General features: G+C 42.9%; 1 protein-coding gene across 2 annotated transcripts in view; it reads right to left on the bottom strand.

Annotated features, from left to right (window-relative positions):
* SUFU (SUFU negative regulator of hedgehog signaling) overlaps positions 1-17,707 on the bottom strand; it is an 83,203-nt gene that overhangs the window by 53,325 nt on the left and 12,171 nt on the right. For both annotated transcript variants that reach the window (XM_072340645.1, XM_072340643.1), the window contains exon 3: positions 6,513-6,649. In XM_072340645.1, coding sequence (XP_072196746.1) covers positions 6,513-6,649 — 137 coding nt within the window. The remainder of the gene's footprint in view (positions 1-6,512; positions 6,650-17,707) is intronic.

Below are 17,707 nucleotides of genomic sequence, written 5' to 3'. Positions count from 1 at the left end.
TTTTACAGAGTCATAGCAACCAGAAGAGAACAATAAATCAGCCGAAGATTAAAAACATATAAAGGCACAGTCAGGGGAAAAAAAAAGTATGAATTACTGGTAGATTTTATTTGGCTTTAGTTATCCTATTGGGAAGAAATAAACACTTTGACAAACAAGCTAGACAAGCCTCATTTGTATTCAAGGAAGCGAGGAGTTTGTTTTGTTTTTACACACAGAAATTGGCCAGTGTCGAAAGTGTTTGAAAACATGTCAGCAAGGAAAGAGTCATTGAGCCTGCACATTGAGGCCTGCTAAACTCCCAAAGAGCTGAAGATGAGATCTAGTGGTTAAGCAAGGGCAACAGGTGTCAAAGCATTTGCTAGCATAATGGCTTCAGGTCTGCGACCTCAGCCAAATCACTTAATCCCACTGAGTCTCATTTTCGATGTAAAAGTTACACTGCCTGTCAAGTGCAAAGTGCCTCCATGGCTGGGATTAAACTAACTTGGATCAGAGGTGAACTGCTGAATAAGAGCGCATCTTCAGCTGCAGTCCTTACCACTCTTATAACTATGCTCATTTACCAGCGGGGAAATTGAGGCAGCAAAGCTGGTATAATACACTTACATTGATTCAGTGCAATAATGGCACAGGCAGGAACGCATACAGCTTTCCTCAAACTACCCATCAGACAGTAATTTCTACCCCAGGAAATCACTGCCTGTCAGAGGTAACTACAGGAATCTAGATATACCTCAGTGTGGGCTTGCTACGCAGGCTGACTTCTGAAGGCTTACATGCCTGTGGTGCAATGGGTGCTTTCGTGCATCCTTTCCCTTCCAGTAACTCTGGAAAGTTGGTTCACTGACTTGAACCATGACAGAATGGGACAGGAGATCAGAGATACCCAGTTCCTACCAGTTTCACAGTAAAAAACTTGAGGACAAGACATTTCATGCGTAATCCTTTGGAAAAGGAATCCCTCATACTGACGTGCAGAGGGTCAGGCATGCCAAGAGAGGTGCATGTAAAGAAAAAAACTAGATTATACTGCTAGTTTGGTCACTGCGCTGACACACTGCTATCAGCGTGTGTAACCTGTTATGAATCTGCTGGAATCAGTTCTGTCCAATACACTTTTCAAAGGGTGTAATACACTTTGCTAAGGAATAATTTAGTCAGGGTTATCTAAGATCTGACAACTGCCTCTGCTGCATGTAAGCAACTTTCTTCAGAAGTAACTGCCTGAAATATTCATTAAATCATCATTTGGAAACTGCATCTGACATACTTACTTCCTTTGCCCATATAACGCATTACTACTATTTTGTAGTCCCCCAGACACAAGCAGCACCCTAACTTGGTAAAGATTCTCCTAATGACAAGCTGCAAGCCTACCTTGTAGAAACATCAGCAGCGATAGGTCTCTCCTATCCTGGTGGCACACAGAGAAAAATATTACTTCATCCCCTAAAGCAGCCTTTTGCATATTTGAAGACCGTTCTCCCATCTTCCCACCATTTTCTCTTCCCTAGACTAAACAAATGCAACTCTTGATCGTTCCTCCTCAGGTCATATTTTCCAGACCTCCAGGTCATTCTTACTGCCCTCTGCAGACTTTACTGAAATGTATCTGACTTGAAGCCTTTTGCCCCAAACCAGATCCAATGCTCTACATTTCCTCTTGAGGCGCTGACAGCAGTGTATCGTATGTATCCCATACAACATACAGAACAGTTCTGTTTATGTGTTAGAACAATTCTACTTCCCTCACAGACTGAAAAGTGTTGGTTTAGGTATAGCTCACTGGTGAAACCCAACTCTGAATCATTGCCTTCTCTTTGCAAAACTGCTGCCCTACCCTGTCTGTCCCCAGCCAGTAACTGTGCATTGGATTATTCCTGAAGAAGCATGGGAACTTGCACTTGTTGCAGCCTAATGACCTTCCTGCACACAGACATTCCAGATCATCTCCTCACTTTGCTAAGATCACTCTCTGAACTCCACCCCAAGCAAGACAGTGCTTTGCTGCATCTGCAAGTTTCATCAGGATACTTTGCATTTCTATGATTTCATCATCCTGGTCAATCCCAAACTGCTTCAGCTCTAGCACAAACTTCAGAGGAATCCCAAATCTACCCTTCTCCTGTGGTTGAGGACAACGCATAGACAACTAAAGTCAAGATACCTAATCAGTATTGCATCCCCTTCTTTTATCAAGATGATTTTTCTTGGCTGGCTCACATACCTGTTACACAAGACTACATCCAAAGTCTCACCACTATCAAGGTAACTAACATTCTTTGTTTCCTATAGTACAACAATTAAATTAGTTTATTTCCATCTATTCTTGATAATGGAAATTCCTGCCTGGATTTATTCCCTAAATGTCTTCCCTACTGGTTGCTTAGATGCTAAAATCTAACTGACCAGTCATAAATCTCATGCCTTTATTTTGTGGACAAGCCCTCCAAAATCTGTACCTTACAGCCCAGGAAACACAACAGAAACAAGACCTCGTACAAACAACACATTTGTTTCCACACTGCATCAATATATTGCCCTCACAATGCAGACGCTTGAAAACAAACTTCACCACAAGAAGAAAATCCACAGATTTCAATTCCAGGAAAATAAACCTATGGCCGCTCTATACCATTCAACACTCTAATTCTGCAGTACCTAAAGAGTTAACATTTTTAAGCAGAAATTGGTTCTACCAGCAGACATTCCCAGTATACTCACGATCCATGACAAGTTAAGGTCACTGAATTGTGCAAAGTCTCATTTTCAAGGTTTGTAGGGTTGTTTCTTTTTGCAGACTAAAAATAACAGAGTTGGAATTTGTGGTCGTGGTCAAACAGTGATAAAATTAAGAACAGATAAAGCCACAAAAACTTTTTTTTTTTTGAGACTTGCAAACTTGGTTTTCTTGAAGGAGGGGAAACAGTGCTGTTTAATCAAAAGCACAAAGCATCAAGTGTTCCTTACAGCAAACAGGGAAGCCGAGGCTCAAGGATGTCTGAAATTTAATGCAGAAGACACCAAAGTACAGCCACAGAGAAGGAGAGATGGAAACAATCAAACAACACTCATTTGCTTAACAGCCTTTGTTACAAAAATACATCACCTGTAATGAGATACACTTTGAAATGCCTGTACACAGCAACAAGATTTAAGACAGCAGTAGCTGCTAGATCAGTCTTCAGCTCAATCACCACCAGCTGAAAATGCAGAATCTCAGCAAGTGCAAAACAACATCTTTTGCTCCCATAACTACAACTGGACCCAGCAAAGCACATCTGTGATAACCAAAACGTTGGCTTGTTACACAAGAGATAAGAGTTCAGCTCTCAGCATAGCTTTCAAAGTAAACAATCCTTTGACAAGCCAAAGCGCCTGGGAGCTACCCAAAAAGTTCCTGCCAGTTTTTTTTCTTGCTTGTTATGAGTGGATTAACAAGCATTACTCAAGTTGTCTTGGTTCATCAAATATTTTTTAAGGCTATCCGAAGTATTAAAGAGTCACCACAGACTTTTAAACAACTGAACAAGACACCAATGAGGTACGCACACTGGAGTCAAACAATGCTTGCCACTGTTGCATTTGACAATTGCTCCAAACAACACAGTCAGAAGAACTTGAGCAAAAAGGAACCATTCATCACATGAAACAGTGCAATAGCACTGCACGCTGCTTAATGCTGATTGGGTTTTGGAAACACCACCCCTACAAGTACCTGGCAGTCTTCAAGTTTTAACATCTCAGCAACAAAGTCTTGTAAAAGACCAACTAAAAATCAAAAGAGAGCCCTCCATCTTGTAGCTACCTTTCCAACAGCTGCTGGTCCCCACTAGGCCAACCCTCACCTTCCCACAAGCCAAACCAGCACTCCTCCCAGCTTACACACTCTTGCCTCCCAGCTCTACAAGGACTCTGGTTTCTCAGCCCCTCACACTGCGAGGCTCCAAACCAGACCCAGTATTTTAAGCAAGGTCTGCCAAGTGCCAAGTGGAAGAGGTAATAACTTCCCTCAATCCGTTGGTCGTGCTCTTCTCAATGTAACCCAGTATGTGGTTTGCCTGCTGTATGGTGAGCATACTGTTGGCTCCCAGTCAATTTCACATTCAAAGGGGTCGATTTATGATTCATACATACTCTGGGTTTCTTTTAATAATGTAAAATGATAGCTAAATACCCAGAGGCCAGAAACTATTAAAGCATATTTGAGCAGCGCCTTTAAAAAGTTGTACTAGATAGTCAAAATCAGCATGGATAAGCAGAGGATAATATTGAAGGCCCTTAGAAGTTCACGACAGAGTCTAACACACATGGGTACAATTGGTCTTTCCAGTCTAAAAACTGTCTGCTTCGTGGTCAGAAAGCTGAGACAGCATCAGTGCAGGAAACTTGAGAAATCTTCCAGTACAACAATCTTTTGCTTAACAAAACTCTTCTAAGCAGCATATTATCACTTGCACTGGCTGGATAATACCAAGAAGCAAGAAGTGGTACCTCATCTACAAGAAAGAGCTGTTTCAGGGCTGCTGCACAAATCAGGGAAGTTCCTGCCCTCAGCACCAGCTCAGTCTCCAAGACTTTCATCCTACATCTTATCCTGCTAAATCTCATTTCACTGCACACACATCTTCTCATTCATGAGAAAGTTGAGGCAAGCAACTGCACTACAGTCATTTAATATGCAAATATGAGGCACTGACATTACTGTAACAGAGACCATACCAAACTAGATAACATTAAAGGCTACAAGAAGGGTCCTATATCTAATACAGTTTAACGCATAACATGTTGTATGCTGTACCTGAAAGTGAAACCTTAAGAGTTAGATGCTTTCTTCCAGATCCTACAGCCTATATGCAGAAAATAGGAGTATGCATATCTACTGCTAAAAAGTTAAAACTTGTACAATTTAGGCAGGATAAAACCTCAAGCAATAGTGAAAACTATTAAAGTAACATGGAATCAGATGCTGAAGAGCAGCAAAAAAAATCCAGACAGAACAGATTATAGGTGTAATGCTATAATGGGATGGAAAGCACTACAAAAATAGCAGGGCGGTAAAGTCTTTGGCAAATGAGAACAAGCCCAAGTGCAGCAGCCACAGATACTGAAATGAAGGAAATGAACTGCTTACCTTTGGAAGACCTCAGGTAGGCAGGGATCTCCAGCAAGAGATGCCCTCACCTCCACTGACAACCCTTAAATGAGGGCTGGAAAAGGGTGGATCCTGGCTCCACTCCTTCCAGTCACTCAGGGGCACTGCATGCACCTGAACTCCCCTGGGCTGGCCCTGCCTTCCCACCAGGTGCTCCATCACTGCTTCAGGCTGTGACTCAGCATTTCCACTACAACAGTTGAGCCCAAACTTAAAATGGCAATTGGAAAAGATAGCTGCACAACAAGGGTTACAAAAATAATTACATCATTTTAAACTGCAACAAGAGACATTCCCTGTATGAAGACAAGCAATAACCTATGTTGACACTGGTCTCTGTCAGCCAATATTTAGAAAAAAACACCCCACAAGAGTTACTGCTCCCTCATCAGTTTATGACAAGTTATCAGAGCAATCCTGTTTGCACCTGGACCTTTCCCTTTTGAGAGTCAGCCAGCTGGCTGAAAACCTGCAGTGGAGTCAGGAGCTACTGAGCAATTTATTAACCAACAGTGCAAGTACTGAATGCTACAAATTCAATAATCATTTATTTGGAAAGTACTTTACCTGTAAGGGACCTCAAGCTAGGTTAAAAAAAAAAAAAAAAGAGTTCTTATGTTTTCATTCAGATCTTGTGATGGTTAAGGGTGCCCTCCAGGCACACTATGCACTCAGCCACTCCACAGATCTTCACTGGCTCTCCATACAAACTAATATCCAATTCACTGGAACAACAAAGGAAGAGCAGTGCGAAAGAGTTGGATGGTTTTTGGCTTTCTGGTAAGTCTCCACAATCACAGATGATTCTTCTGTGCCAACTCTTTAGCCTTCCCATCCTTGGCATCTCTTACATCTTTCTCATCTTATTACTTACACACACTAGCACTACTCAGCTGCACAGATCAGTGGAAACACCAGCTGTTTCAGAAGTTACAGCCCTTTTGCTGAGAAACAAGAACTTTATCAGATGTGTGTTCCTCAGCCATTTCAAGATAAGCAAGCGAGATACTTACATTACCTTCTCTCGTCATGAGAGAGCTGAAACGAACTACATAGGAAGAATGCCCATACTGTTCCTTTACCATAATTACTAACTGTTCTGTACAGTTCTCTTCAGCTCCTCAATATCAGCGATCTGAAATTATCCAAACAGCAGCTGGGTTTTGTACCCACCAAGGGGTGCTGATGGAAGAGATCTAATGTTTTTGGTCAAATGTTTACACACACACAAAAACAAAACCTCACAAGATTTGACCAAACAACTGTGAGACCCAACTGTGACACCATATGACAGATGCAGCCCTTCTGAACGAAACTGACAAAATGTGAAGTAACAGATTGAACCCTGCAGTACCTGACTGGAAGACGTATCTTGCTAAGCCTTGCATTAACTCTGCTGGCCAGGTAGGTGGAGCCGACTCCCCCGTTTCTCTCTTCAGTCGAAATGTCAACTCAAATCCAAATCCACTTGGTCCATCTGTTCCCGTAAACCTGTGGAGAATGAAAAAGGAAAAGTCAGAACATATTCAGATTAATGAGAACAGTCTTCAATATTAGCACTATGGAAAAAGGCTGAATGTCCTTTTCACATTCTCGTACTTCAGCCTATGTTAGCTGAAATGGCATAACATGGATTTTTTAACAGACGTAATAATTTCAAAGATAACAACCATAGTAATATTTTCAGCCAGAATAATGTTGTGAAATCTTAACTTCTTCTGGGAGACAAGTATGATTTGTAGCAGCAAATTGTGCACAGATAGCTGCCCTAACTATCCTTGCTTAAATGGGAGCACCAAAGAAAGTACACAACAGAGAATGTTATTCCATTCTTGCAAACTCAAATTCCTGTACATTCAGAAGTGGGCTGCAACCTTATTTTAAACCAATATGCTTGTACACCTTCTCTTCCTATACCCAGGAGGACAACAGATGAAAAGCATTGAACATGATAACTACAGCTCATAAATCAGGACATTTGGCCACTTCCCCACGTTGATGGAGACAGATGTCAGGTTATTTGGTTTGGTCTGACGAGGTCTCACAGAGAGAATAAATTCGTATCAGGATCATCAGGGAAACAACAAAAGAGGAGAAAATAACAAATGCTGCAATACTGCTCTGCTTCACAATCCTGTATTTTCCATTTCTACATACAACAAAGATCTAAGTCCCCAGCAGCTAAAATTACTACCTTGTGGACAAACATGTAGGCCTACAAACTCAAAAGCAAGGTGGAGGCACCAGTTTTCTTCCTAGCACTCACACACCTCGCTCATTTGTTGTAGCTGTTCCAAGGAGGCAGATGTAAAAAAAAACAACACAAAAAAGCCTGATTTATTCTGGGCATAAAGACACCTCACAGAAACTTTCATAAGCCAGCATCGTTCTACAAACCCAAATCTCCTTGTCTAAGCATTGGCAGATTCTCTGGAGAAACTCTGTGAATGTCTTGGATGCCGGTACCTTGCTGACACACACGAAAGATACAATGCACAAAAGTGTTAACATTGTGCCTCCGTAAAACCAGCCAAACAGCGCAGTCAGGAAAGTGATGAGAGCACTTTCCATTTGAAAAACACAGATCACTAGCAGTGCCACGACTGCTGCCAAGTGCTGGGAGCTGCACTCCAACAGTAACAAGGTTGTTTGGAGCAGAAATGTTTTATAGCAACCCTGACCAATAACAAGTGCTAACACTGATCAAATTTAAGCATCAATGCACCTCCTTTGTGATTTGACGCAGCTTTAATTTGAAGACCCTTCAAGGAAAGTTTTGCTGTAGACTTGAAGATAGTGTAAGAAAAATAGTTAAGTAATACAACCAAGGACAGAACCCAACCATGAACAGCCCACAGAGATAATGAACAGCTCTGCCTGAAAGCAAGAGGGCAGGCAGGGAAGGTCAGACACTTATAATATTAAGAAGATAATATAGCAAATAAATATTTATGTGTGCAAAAATACACAAGTGTGTCTATTTTTGTTTCTGTATATACATGCCTCAAAAAAAAAAGAATTTGAACTTCATGTACTATAGAAGCAAATGCTCCAAGAACACGGCAGGTAACACGTTTTATAGTGGTCATTCAGTACATATAAAACCTCTTTTAGGAAACAAATGTACTTTTAAGCAACAAGCCAAATAATTACATTTGGTTCTACAATAAAGCAAGAGCTTACTGAATAACTGGACGGCCAGGGATCGCAGAGTGGAATTTGGATGGGCAGCAAAACCTGCATGCTGTGATCCTGCATGCAGCTCTGCCAAAAAGATTGGTACAGGGTGGTGACGGCCTCGTAAATTCAAAGCTGTACTTTGTACATTAAGCACCCCTGTTGTGTTTTATTAGTTTCACGTATCAGTTAGCAAAAGAAAAACAGAAGTATTTCATAGAGGGAGAAACAAAAATGCTTCAAAGTGGGTAATTTTCAGGGACCGATTCCAGGAAAAAGCATTCACCATAAACTGCAGTGCATTATGAATGGGTCAGTTTCTGAAAGGATCAAAGTTAACAAAAAGCCTTCAAGCTGAACTTACGCAGTTAATTTTTTTGGAAAGTAAGATGGCTCCCTATTGAATTTCCTCCTTTCAAGGCATGTTCTGAAACAACAGCCTCATTTTGAGTAAGTTTTGCTTTTGTGCTGGTTTTTTTTTAAACTCTACAATCTCTCTGCTTCAGGGGTAGACAGAAATAACTGCTTAATAGAAGACCACACGTGTTTTATATTGATCCATAAGCAAGTCACTGAGTAACAGAAGTGTGCAGGTGGGTTTCCAGCAAATTTAAACAAAAATTAGCTATGGGAACAAGGCTGGCCAGCAACGTGCCAATGGCTGCAAAATGGCAAAACTGACAGGCAGTGTTACTCACACAGATTTCTGTTTCATAAACAACACAGGAGCCTTGAAAGAGAAGAATCACAAGAAGATACATATGGTAAAAGGTAAGTAAATGAATATAGTAAGTTAGTTTCCTTCTAAGACGTTAAGAATCCCTGAAGAACTGGGTTTAAAACTTCTTGAAACAGTTAATGGTCGCAGGCTGTTGAAATGACGCTGCTTTAAAATCTGGGGATAATTTTTAAAAATCATTTCTGTGTAATTCAGACAAACCTTCATAGAATGAAAGGAATATTCACCTTCAGGATGCAATGAGGGTAGTTCATTTCAGTCAGCATTTTTGCCAAAGCTTTTGCTTTTATTCTTCCAAAAAAGTGTATTATTTGAAAATTAGTCCAGAATAGTTGTAACAGCTAGCATAAAAGCTCTCAATGAACAACTGTCCATAAATCCTTCAATCCCAGGATCCAGCCACACCATATATGCAGTCAATTTTATGCCCAGCTGCTGACTCCGGGGTTGCCTTTCCTACAGACGCTCAATTCAATTACAAAGTAGCCTGGAATAAATCCTGAATTCACCAGAAGCTGAAAGAAGACTACAGCAGGAATTCAACACGGTGAATATTCTAGCAGCCTCAGGTCCCAGTTTGCCCCGTTATAAGCTAAGGGCCATTAGACATATGGACCTTACAAGCGAGACTTTTCCTTTTATCTGGGCAGTGGGCAGCCATTCTTTCTCCAAATCACCTGTTTTCCTTTTGGTTCAAACCTTACCAACAAGACAAAAGGTGCACCCATCCCAGGCAAGAAACCTATCTGCAGCAAGAGAGCTCATCAAGTGAGATTCCATATCAAGTTGATGCACACTAGGACACTACATCACTTCCACGTGGAAATACGGGATTCCCAGGACAGCCCCTGCTTGCAGGGCATCCCAGGAGCATGAGGGATGCTGAGGAACCACACTAAAAGGCATTGCATCTTGCAGATGTTCAAACTCAAGCTTCTTGACCCAGCTCCCAGTTTTCACAAAACTTCCAAGAAACTCCATCACTGATCTTCAGGCTGGCCACCACCAACCAGCAAACTAATACACTGTTCCTCCAGAAGACAGAGACTGAATAAGCCTCAAACCCACAGAAAATGGAGTGGGGAGAGGGTAAGGATAACCCAAAAAGTAATTAACACACTTCCTAGTTGTTGTGCACAGTGGTTTTGAATGCACAGCCATGGAAAACGTTCCCCAGGCATCTTCCTAGGGCACACAGAAGTGAGCTGTGCTTACAGCCCTTCCCATCCACCCAGAGGCACAACACACCCTCCTTGTTTCTTCCCTTCCAAGTGGACATGAAAGTACCCATGCTGTTCCCAGGTTAGCCTGACCCCAGCTCCTGTGTAATCCCTGCAGGTAACACCTCTTTATTTCAGGTTTTGGTTCTACACTGGCAAGCCTTCATTTCTCTTGGTGATGGTTTCTTTCTGAAGAAGGGACATGAAAACTGAGGGGTTGGTTTTGAAGAGGTTTCTTTTCCTTTATTTTGGTTGGGTTCTGTATTTTTATCATTGCTTTTCTTTTTCTAAATCCGAAGGTGTTCAGTTCTTACAACAGCCAATTTAGCTCTGGCTGGAGCTTAGTTCTCCACTCTAACCCTGAAGGGCATCACGCACCATTTCTCCAGCAACACAGTTTCAATACAATAGTCCCTAAGTGTCTCAGCTCAACAGGAATACAACAGTGCCAAACCAACCAATGCACTGACAGTGTATGTGCCAGAAGGAAACTTCAAAAAGCATGTTTTGTATCCACACGTAGCCTCAGGTACATAAACTGAAAGTTGCAACACAGCACTGAGTTTCTGCATAACAGACCCGAATATTTCACATAGTTTGGTCTATGCCTTGCTTCTGCTGAACCCTGCACTTTGGAGTTAAAAGGCTTGTGTGTGTTTCTTTTTTTCCTAAACTATCCCCTAATGCTAAGAGGAAAAAAATCCTTATTTTTTCCCAAAGATACTAAGCACAAGGAGACAGCCTGGGTTGTGTTTTGCCTGCCATTGCTTTGCTCCTCCAACAAGAGAAGGCATCACCTCTACCAGCAGCCCAGCTCTGCAGCAGCCATGTAAGTTTTCACAAAAGCAAACAGTGGTGGAGAAATTCTTGGCTTGCTGCTGCCCACTGGCACCCATCAGACAGCTTCATATTATGGCTACAGTTGTAATGGAAGGCTCCGGTATCTGCCAAGTCTAATCCAACCCTACATTTAGCATCAAAACCTTTTTTTGTCACATGAACAAAAACAAACCGTCAGAAAGCCAAGGTCATATATTGCACGCCGTTCTTCAGTTTAAAACTCTTTATCTGCTCAGCAAATCTGCTCAGCAGAACAGACCCCAGTGCAGCACTGCACACAGGCTGAAGACGTCTGGCTTGTTCCTTTAATGAGGTAAGGGTTCCTCTGACCATGATATTTAGTTCCAGCAAAAGAATCCAAAGAAATAGAGGCCCCTTTATTTACAGAGCTGAGCCAGCAGCCTCCCAAGCCCCTTCCTCCTCCCCCCCCCCATGCTGCCAGCCCCCTCCTGAAGCCACACACAGAGAACTGAAAGGCTACTCCCCTCTGCAGCAGGACCCAGGGCGTTTTTCACATCAAATAAGCCAGCTTAAGAGGATCAAAAGCCAAACTAGCCCTTTGCTTTAAAGGCAGCTCTGAAAGCCAGAGGCTTTTCAGTTTAAATCGAAGCTATTTGCCAAAGCATTTTCATTCTCTCCTTTGCAAGGAACTAGAAAAGATTTGCTTTGTTGCAGTGTGAAACGGCAGTATTTCTGAAATGCTGCTTCGAAAAGCAACACAGCACTGGACGAGGAGCAGAGTGTACCAGGTGTTTATTTTTTGAGAGTGTAAGAGTAAGCATATATAAACATATTAGATGTACAAGCCCCCAAAATGGGAGTTTACATTGGGAAACACTGGTCCTTCTTTATATTTATCTCAGCCAGGGAACAACAAGAAAGCTCTTTCAGGGTCTGTGAGAATAGTCAGATGGAGCTTTCAGAAGTTACAACCCTGCTCCCAGCAAGTGCAGTGAAATCAAAGGTGTTCCTCTGGGAAGGGAAGTGAGGGCAGGCTCATGGTACACCACTGAGTGAGCCCAACTTCACTTTTCAGCTCCATCACTGCTACTTTTGGGGAAATGCATATGTTGCCTCTAGCTTTGACTCCTCCACTGCATTTCTTAACATCTACTCTGAGAAAGCCTCCTGCTCTGCTGTTTGTGAGCCCCTCTGCTGTTGTTTTGAAGGCTGCAGAAATACAAAGTTTCTAGCATTTCAAACTCTGGCATCAGTAAGAACTGCTGTTATTTTCATCATAGTCCTAATTCTACTTCAAAATAGTTGTTCCAGCACTTGTGCATCCATGGCTTTCAGCAATAGAGATCAGTTCTGCCAGGACACTGGGTCACTGGAGAAGCTGGATAAACCCAAGCAGACAGGCCCACAGTCCTGTGAGAGCAGAGAAACCATCCTAGGGCATCTCCTGTCAGCTAGCAAAGATATTACTGTTAGCAACATGGAGAAACAAAAAAGCACCAGAGCATTTAACAAGTGAGCTCACATGTCAGACTTCACAGGTTTTCCCTGCAAAAAACAGAGGCCACTTCTCTTCTGCTGCTCACATCTGGCTGTGAACAGCATCACAAAGGGTGGTCCTTCTGCCTGAAAGCCAAGGAGAAGCCTCATCTCATCTCTGGTGTAGAGCACTGGCTGCAGTGCCCCAGACCAGACTGCTCAGATTCAGTCTCCTGAATTCAGACTCGAGGCACTTGCAACATGCCCCATCACCACAAGCAAATCACTCACAGATTCCAGAAGGGAAGAAGAAATGACCCTCCCAGTACTTTCACCATCTTGCCTAACAAGAAATGGTCGTTTTTAGTTCTGCTGTCAAACCATATAAAAGTTCCATTTGAGAGCCTCGATGGTATGCACAGCATCCCCCCAACAGGAAAGGCTTAAAAAGCACCCAGAGAAGTTTCAGCCCAAACGCACCTGCCTGTTCCCATATTCTCATGGATTGCCTCCTAGCATTGAAAAAAGCATCGATTTTGAAGAAAAACATAACAGTCCCTGCATTTGTCAGATGTTTTTATCTGGCCATCAGATGGTTATCTCTTCACAGTGCTCGGCAGGAAATTCCACAAGTTCCCACTGCCCTGAATCTGCACACAGAAAGCCCTACTGGACTCTTTTCTACCTTGCTTAAAGAAAATGCTTCCCACAGAAAAAGGGAAAGTATGAACGTGAAAAGAACACATGCTCAAAGACTTCTATTAACATAAAATCAAGGTCAGGCAGTAAGCAACACATGGCTCAAGACGTCCGGCTACAGCTATCCCAGAGCTATTGCTTGGAGATGGCTTTCGCAGTACGTTGCACCAAATGTGTTTGCCATCAGTTAAATGGAAAACCTTCCTAGAAACAACCATTGCCATTGTTTTTAGAGAATTATTCTGACATCTAAACCCAAACAGATGCAGCTCTTTCCAAGCAGGTTTCTCAGCTTTCTGAAATACTCATGTAGGATCCACTTACCCAAGCGTATGCTTTCTGAGGGAAGTTTGTGAATTGCTTTGCTGCCAGTGAGGATGAAAACAGAGCTCTGCTTCACTGATCTACCATTCAGCAGCGATATGATGAAAAATAACGATAGCCATCAAACACAGGAGCTGAATGCCACACAGCTGTGGAAGTCACCCCTCCAAGCAGGCATTAATCAGAGACTATCGGAGGAATCTTTCAGCTCAAGCAATCCTGCAAACCGTCACAGCCAAGAACACAGGTAGGAACTTTCACTACCGACACCACATCCAAACCCAAACCAACTGGACCCACAGCTGACAACTCACACACAGGCTAACCTTGTTGTGACAGAAGCAGTTGCTGGTCATCTCCTGCCCACCCACATGTGAACCTGCTCCAGAACTGGGCTGTCTCCAGCCCAGTATGTTAAAGTAAACCACTGTCAGTTTTCAGGTCACTTAAATGTGCCCAGCTGCAAATGAAGGCAGCTTAGGGTTTGCTTCTTGAGGTTCAGCTGTCCCTGCCACGAAAGTAGTGGTATCTGGAAGAAGGACAAGATTCTGCTTCACTGCTAGAGTTAATCCCTTTGAGCTCCAGAGGCTTGGAAGCATTATCCTCTCGTTCTGGAGAGTGCCAGCACACAGCCGTACGTGCACAAACAGTATGCGTGCAGATTAAGGGCAGAAGGCTGTAATGGCTCTTCCAGTGCCAAAGAGATCTGCTTCGTTATTAGCACTAAGTAAGGAACTGCAGAATACTTCCACAGTCCTGAAACAGTATCTGAGTGCTGCTGTATGAATCCCTTGTCCAGCACAACCACCATGTTGTCCTCCGCAAGTTACTTTGAGTTCCTTCAGAATTTCATTCTCAGATGTAAAGTAACTGTTTCCCCACTTCAGATGGTAACATGACACGATGATGATATAGTAACTGCTTGTATATACCGGCTGTAAAGGTCACAGAAAAGCTGGGAAATTAACTCCATATTCTACGCAGCATGAACAAATACTGAAAATGGGAAATGACTTTAACACCAAAATATGAAACAGGAGGCTGCGTGGAATACGTCACCCTTTACCCCAGCAACAAGATGTCTACGTGAGGGTAGTTCTCTTGTTTTCTGTACAGTGGCACAAAGATGCTGCCATTCCAGTTGGCAATGGTTTGATCTCCTACTCCAGCCATCACCAAACTGACAAGACCGAATCATTTCACCTTTATGTTTTCCAAAACACGCATTCAAAAAAATACCCATTTGAAATTAAGAGATTAGAGGGCTGGATGGAATGGCTGGTTAAAACAAAATAAACATCTCAAAAACTTCACCTAGTGACTTGGCTCTGAAAGGATGTAAACAAAAGGCCAGCAGAGTCAGCGTGGCTGGAAGGACAGCACTGCCATGCACGGTGAGCAGCTGGGAAAAGGGCACCGACTTTCCTTGCAGTGTCTGCTGGCTCCTTCCTAGCTCCCACTGTGGAAAGTTCTGCAGCTGCTGGGAGGAATCCATTCGCATAACAAAGGAGGCTTTCAAAAGCAGTACTGGAGGGTGGAAAGAATAAGAGAAAAACCCAAAGATAGAAGCTACGCTGACAGCTACAGCTAGTTGGTTGTATGTAGCACTGCCTAGAAATCCCAGGCTCCAACAGGTTACATAGAGTATAAACGTATCACAGCATTACTCCCATCACTTTGCTGCTGCTTTAAGAGCAGAGGTAAAAAGAAGAACACAGGGAGCACCTTCATCAGAGCCTTCAGCACATCTTAGGGTTCCTGTACGGCTAAGTTCTCAGCAGTGCAACAGATAAGCTTAAAGCACAAGAAGTATTTAGGAGCTCTGTGAAGACTGAAGGCCAAATTTCAACAGGAGTTTAAACAGCTGTGTTACCTACTAGATCTGAGACCCAGTCCTTCATGTTTTACTTCATTAGCTGCAGAAATCAAGACATCTTACTTGCTGAGGTGGTATCTGGTCTCACTTCATTGCAAAGTGTGCAGTCCCCTGTATTATTTTTTTTATTAATCTGCCATTAAGCTTCTCCTGAAAGACCATCATTCCTTTGGAAGTTTAGACAGTCAGAACCTTCCAGAGGCAGACATTAAAGGCTGATATCTTCAATTTTTAGAAATAAGTACCTGACCTACAAAAATATTACACACCCTCTACCTGCTGCAAGATTAAAAACAAGAGGGTAAGAGGGTAAAAGAAATCTTGGCCTCTTTAAAACAAGTAAGGGAGGAAAAAAACATTTTTTCTCCTCATTTCATAGTGGGTCCAGAATTACACCTAAAGGTAAACTACTCTGCCTCTCAGCCAAAGCAGTTATGGAAATTGCACACTGGTTCAGTTTCTCTTACTAACAGGAGCGAAGCTTGGGAGGGAGATGTTAACTTACTGCACACTTCAGTACCACACAGGTTTTGGTACAAGAAGCACAAGCACTCCTCATGCTCCTGCTTAATTTCCAAGGAATAACCTACTCAGTAAAACATAAAGTTCAGCATCCAACTCATCATGGCAGTTCTGCTTCAGAAAATCCCCATCCATCTCTGAACGCAAACTTCTTTGCTTTTCTGCTTAACGTTACTCTTCTGGGTAAAAAAGAATTCAAGGCCCAGAGACACATTATTTTTTGTGTAATAACATTATACATATGGATTCAACTTAGCTAGGAAATGTCAACTTAAGGCTTGTCTTCATGAGCAAATTTACTGTAACCGGTCTACCAGTATAATTATATTGCTGTAGTTCTACTGCTAAAATTCCCCCATTGAGCCTTATTCATAACAACAGCGGCCTTTATGGTTTATTTTTGTCGACTATGCCAAAAAAGGCCCCTGCTCCAGAAAGGCCACAACAATCCACAGGGGAGGCGGGGGAAGGAGCAGCGCCAGTAGAAAGAATAACAGTATAGGAATGGCAGAATATGGCTGTGCACTAACGAATCGTCTGCAACAAAAAATGAAATGCTGTCAGAGGACTATACAGCATTCTGGGTATGGCTGCAGGTTTATGCCATGTTTCATCAACTGGATATGCTGCTCTGCACCAGTCCCCATTGTGCACCCCTTTGCCCTGTGCACTCCCTAGCTGCTGCAGCTCTTTACTGGTCCCTTACAGAGCGATACTGCCTGACAGCCACCCCATGCCCTCGGTCAGGGCACTGTCCTTCAGAATAAGAGAGTGACAATGTCTAGCCCTGCTGCTTTACAGTTCGTATCTTCAGGGATGAGCAAAAGCTGAAAAGTAAACAGCTCCCTTTGCAACAGGGATTTTAAAACAATTGCCCTTTGCTTTGGCAGTGCAAGAACGCCAAGAGAGACAAAACAATGAGCCATCTGTGCATCCTTCCCTCCTTCCCTTGTTTCTGCACTCTGGATTTAAATCAGAGCCCCCCAAGAACGGCTGAGTCCCCCTTCACCTCCTCCCACCCTGACTAGAGTGGAATAGTTTTCAGTTGTGCTTTTTTTTTTGTGTGTGTGTGTGTGTGTGTGTGTGTGTGTGTGTGTGCTTTTTGTTCTTAAGAGCCCTAGCAGAATCCCTCTTTAAACCGCAGCCCCTTTGTCAGGTGGCATCCCATCTACCCAAATAGCTTTGTCCTAGATGCCTCCCCCAAGACATCCAGCCCTTGTTCACCATCCCTGGAGGCAGTGTGGCACTCGGGAGCCCCGGCCACCCCTTTGTCCAGGGAAGGGAATGCCATGTGAATGGAGACCACCAAAGATTTACAGCCCGCTTTTGTTAGTCTGGTGTCACTGCCTATTGGGGCTTGATTCAAAATTGAGATGACAGTAGAAAAGCAGATGAGTTTAGTAACCACAGCGCAGCTTAAGGGAGAGAAATGCCGATAGATCGAATTTTAAAATAAATCTGGTCATCCCATCAAGATGCAGACAGAATATCCTAGCGCTGTGCTACTTAGCCAGGCATGCTCCCGAAGTAGAGTGTCTGCACTGGGGAAAAAAGGAGATTAGGTCTGAATAACAGCATTCAGATGCAACTCTTCAAACATTTATTTTGTTGGTATCATTATTCCAGCAAGCAAGCAAGGAGACAAAAAAGAGTAAAATTCCCTTTGATCTCACAGCTGGACTGGCCACACAGCTTATGAAACTCTTTTACCTTGA

Source organism: Excalfactoria chinensis, chromosome 6 (assembly GCF_039878825.1).
Source record: "Excalfactoria chinensis isolate bCotChi1 chromosome 6, bCotChi1.hap2, whole genome shotgun sequence".
Lineage (NCBI taxonomy): Eukaryota > Metazoa > Chordata > Aves > Galliformes > Phasianidae > Excalfactoria > Excalfactoria chinensis.
This window is presented reverse-complemented; position numbering and strand designations above follow the sequence as displayed.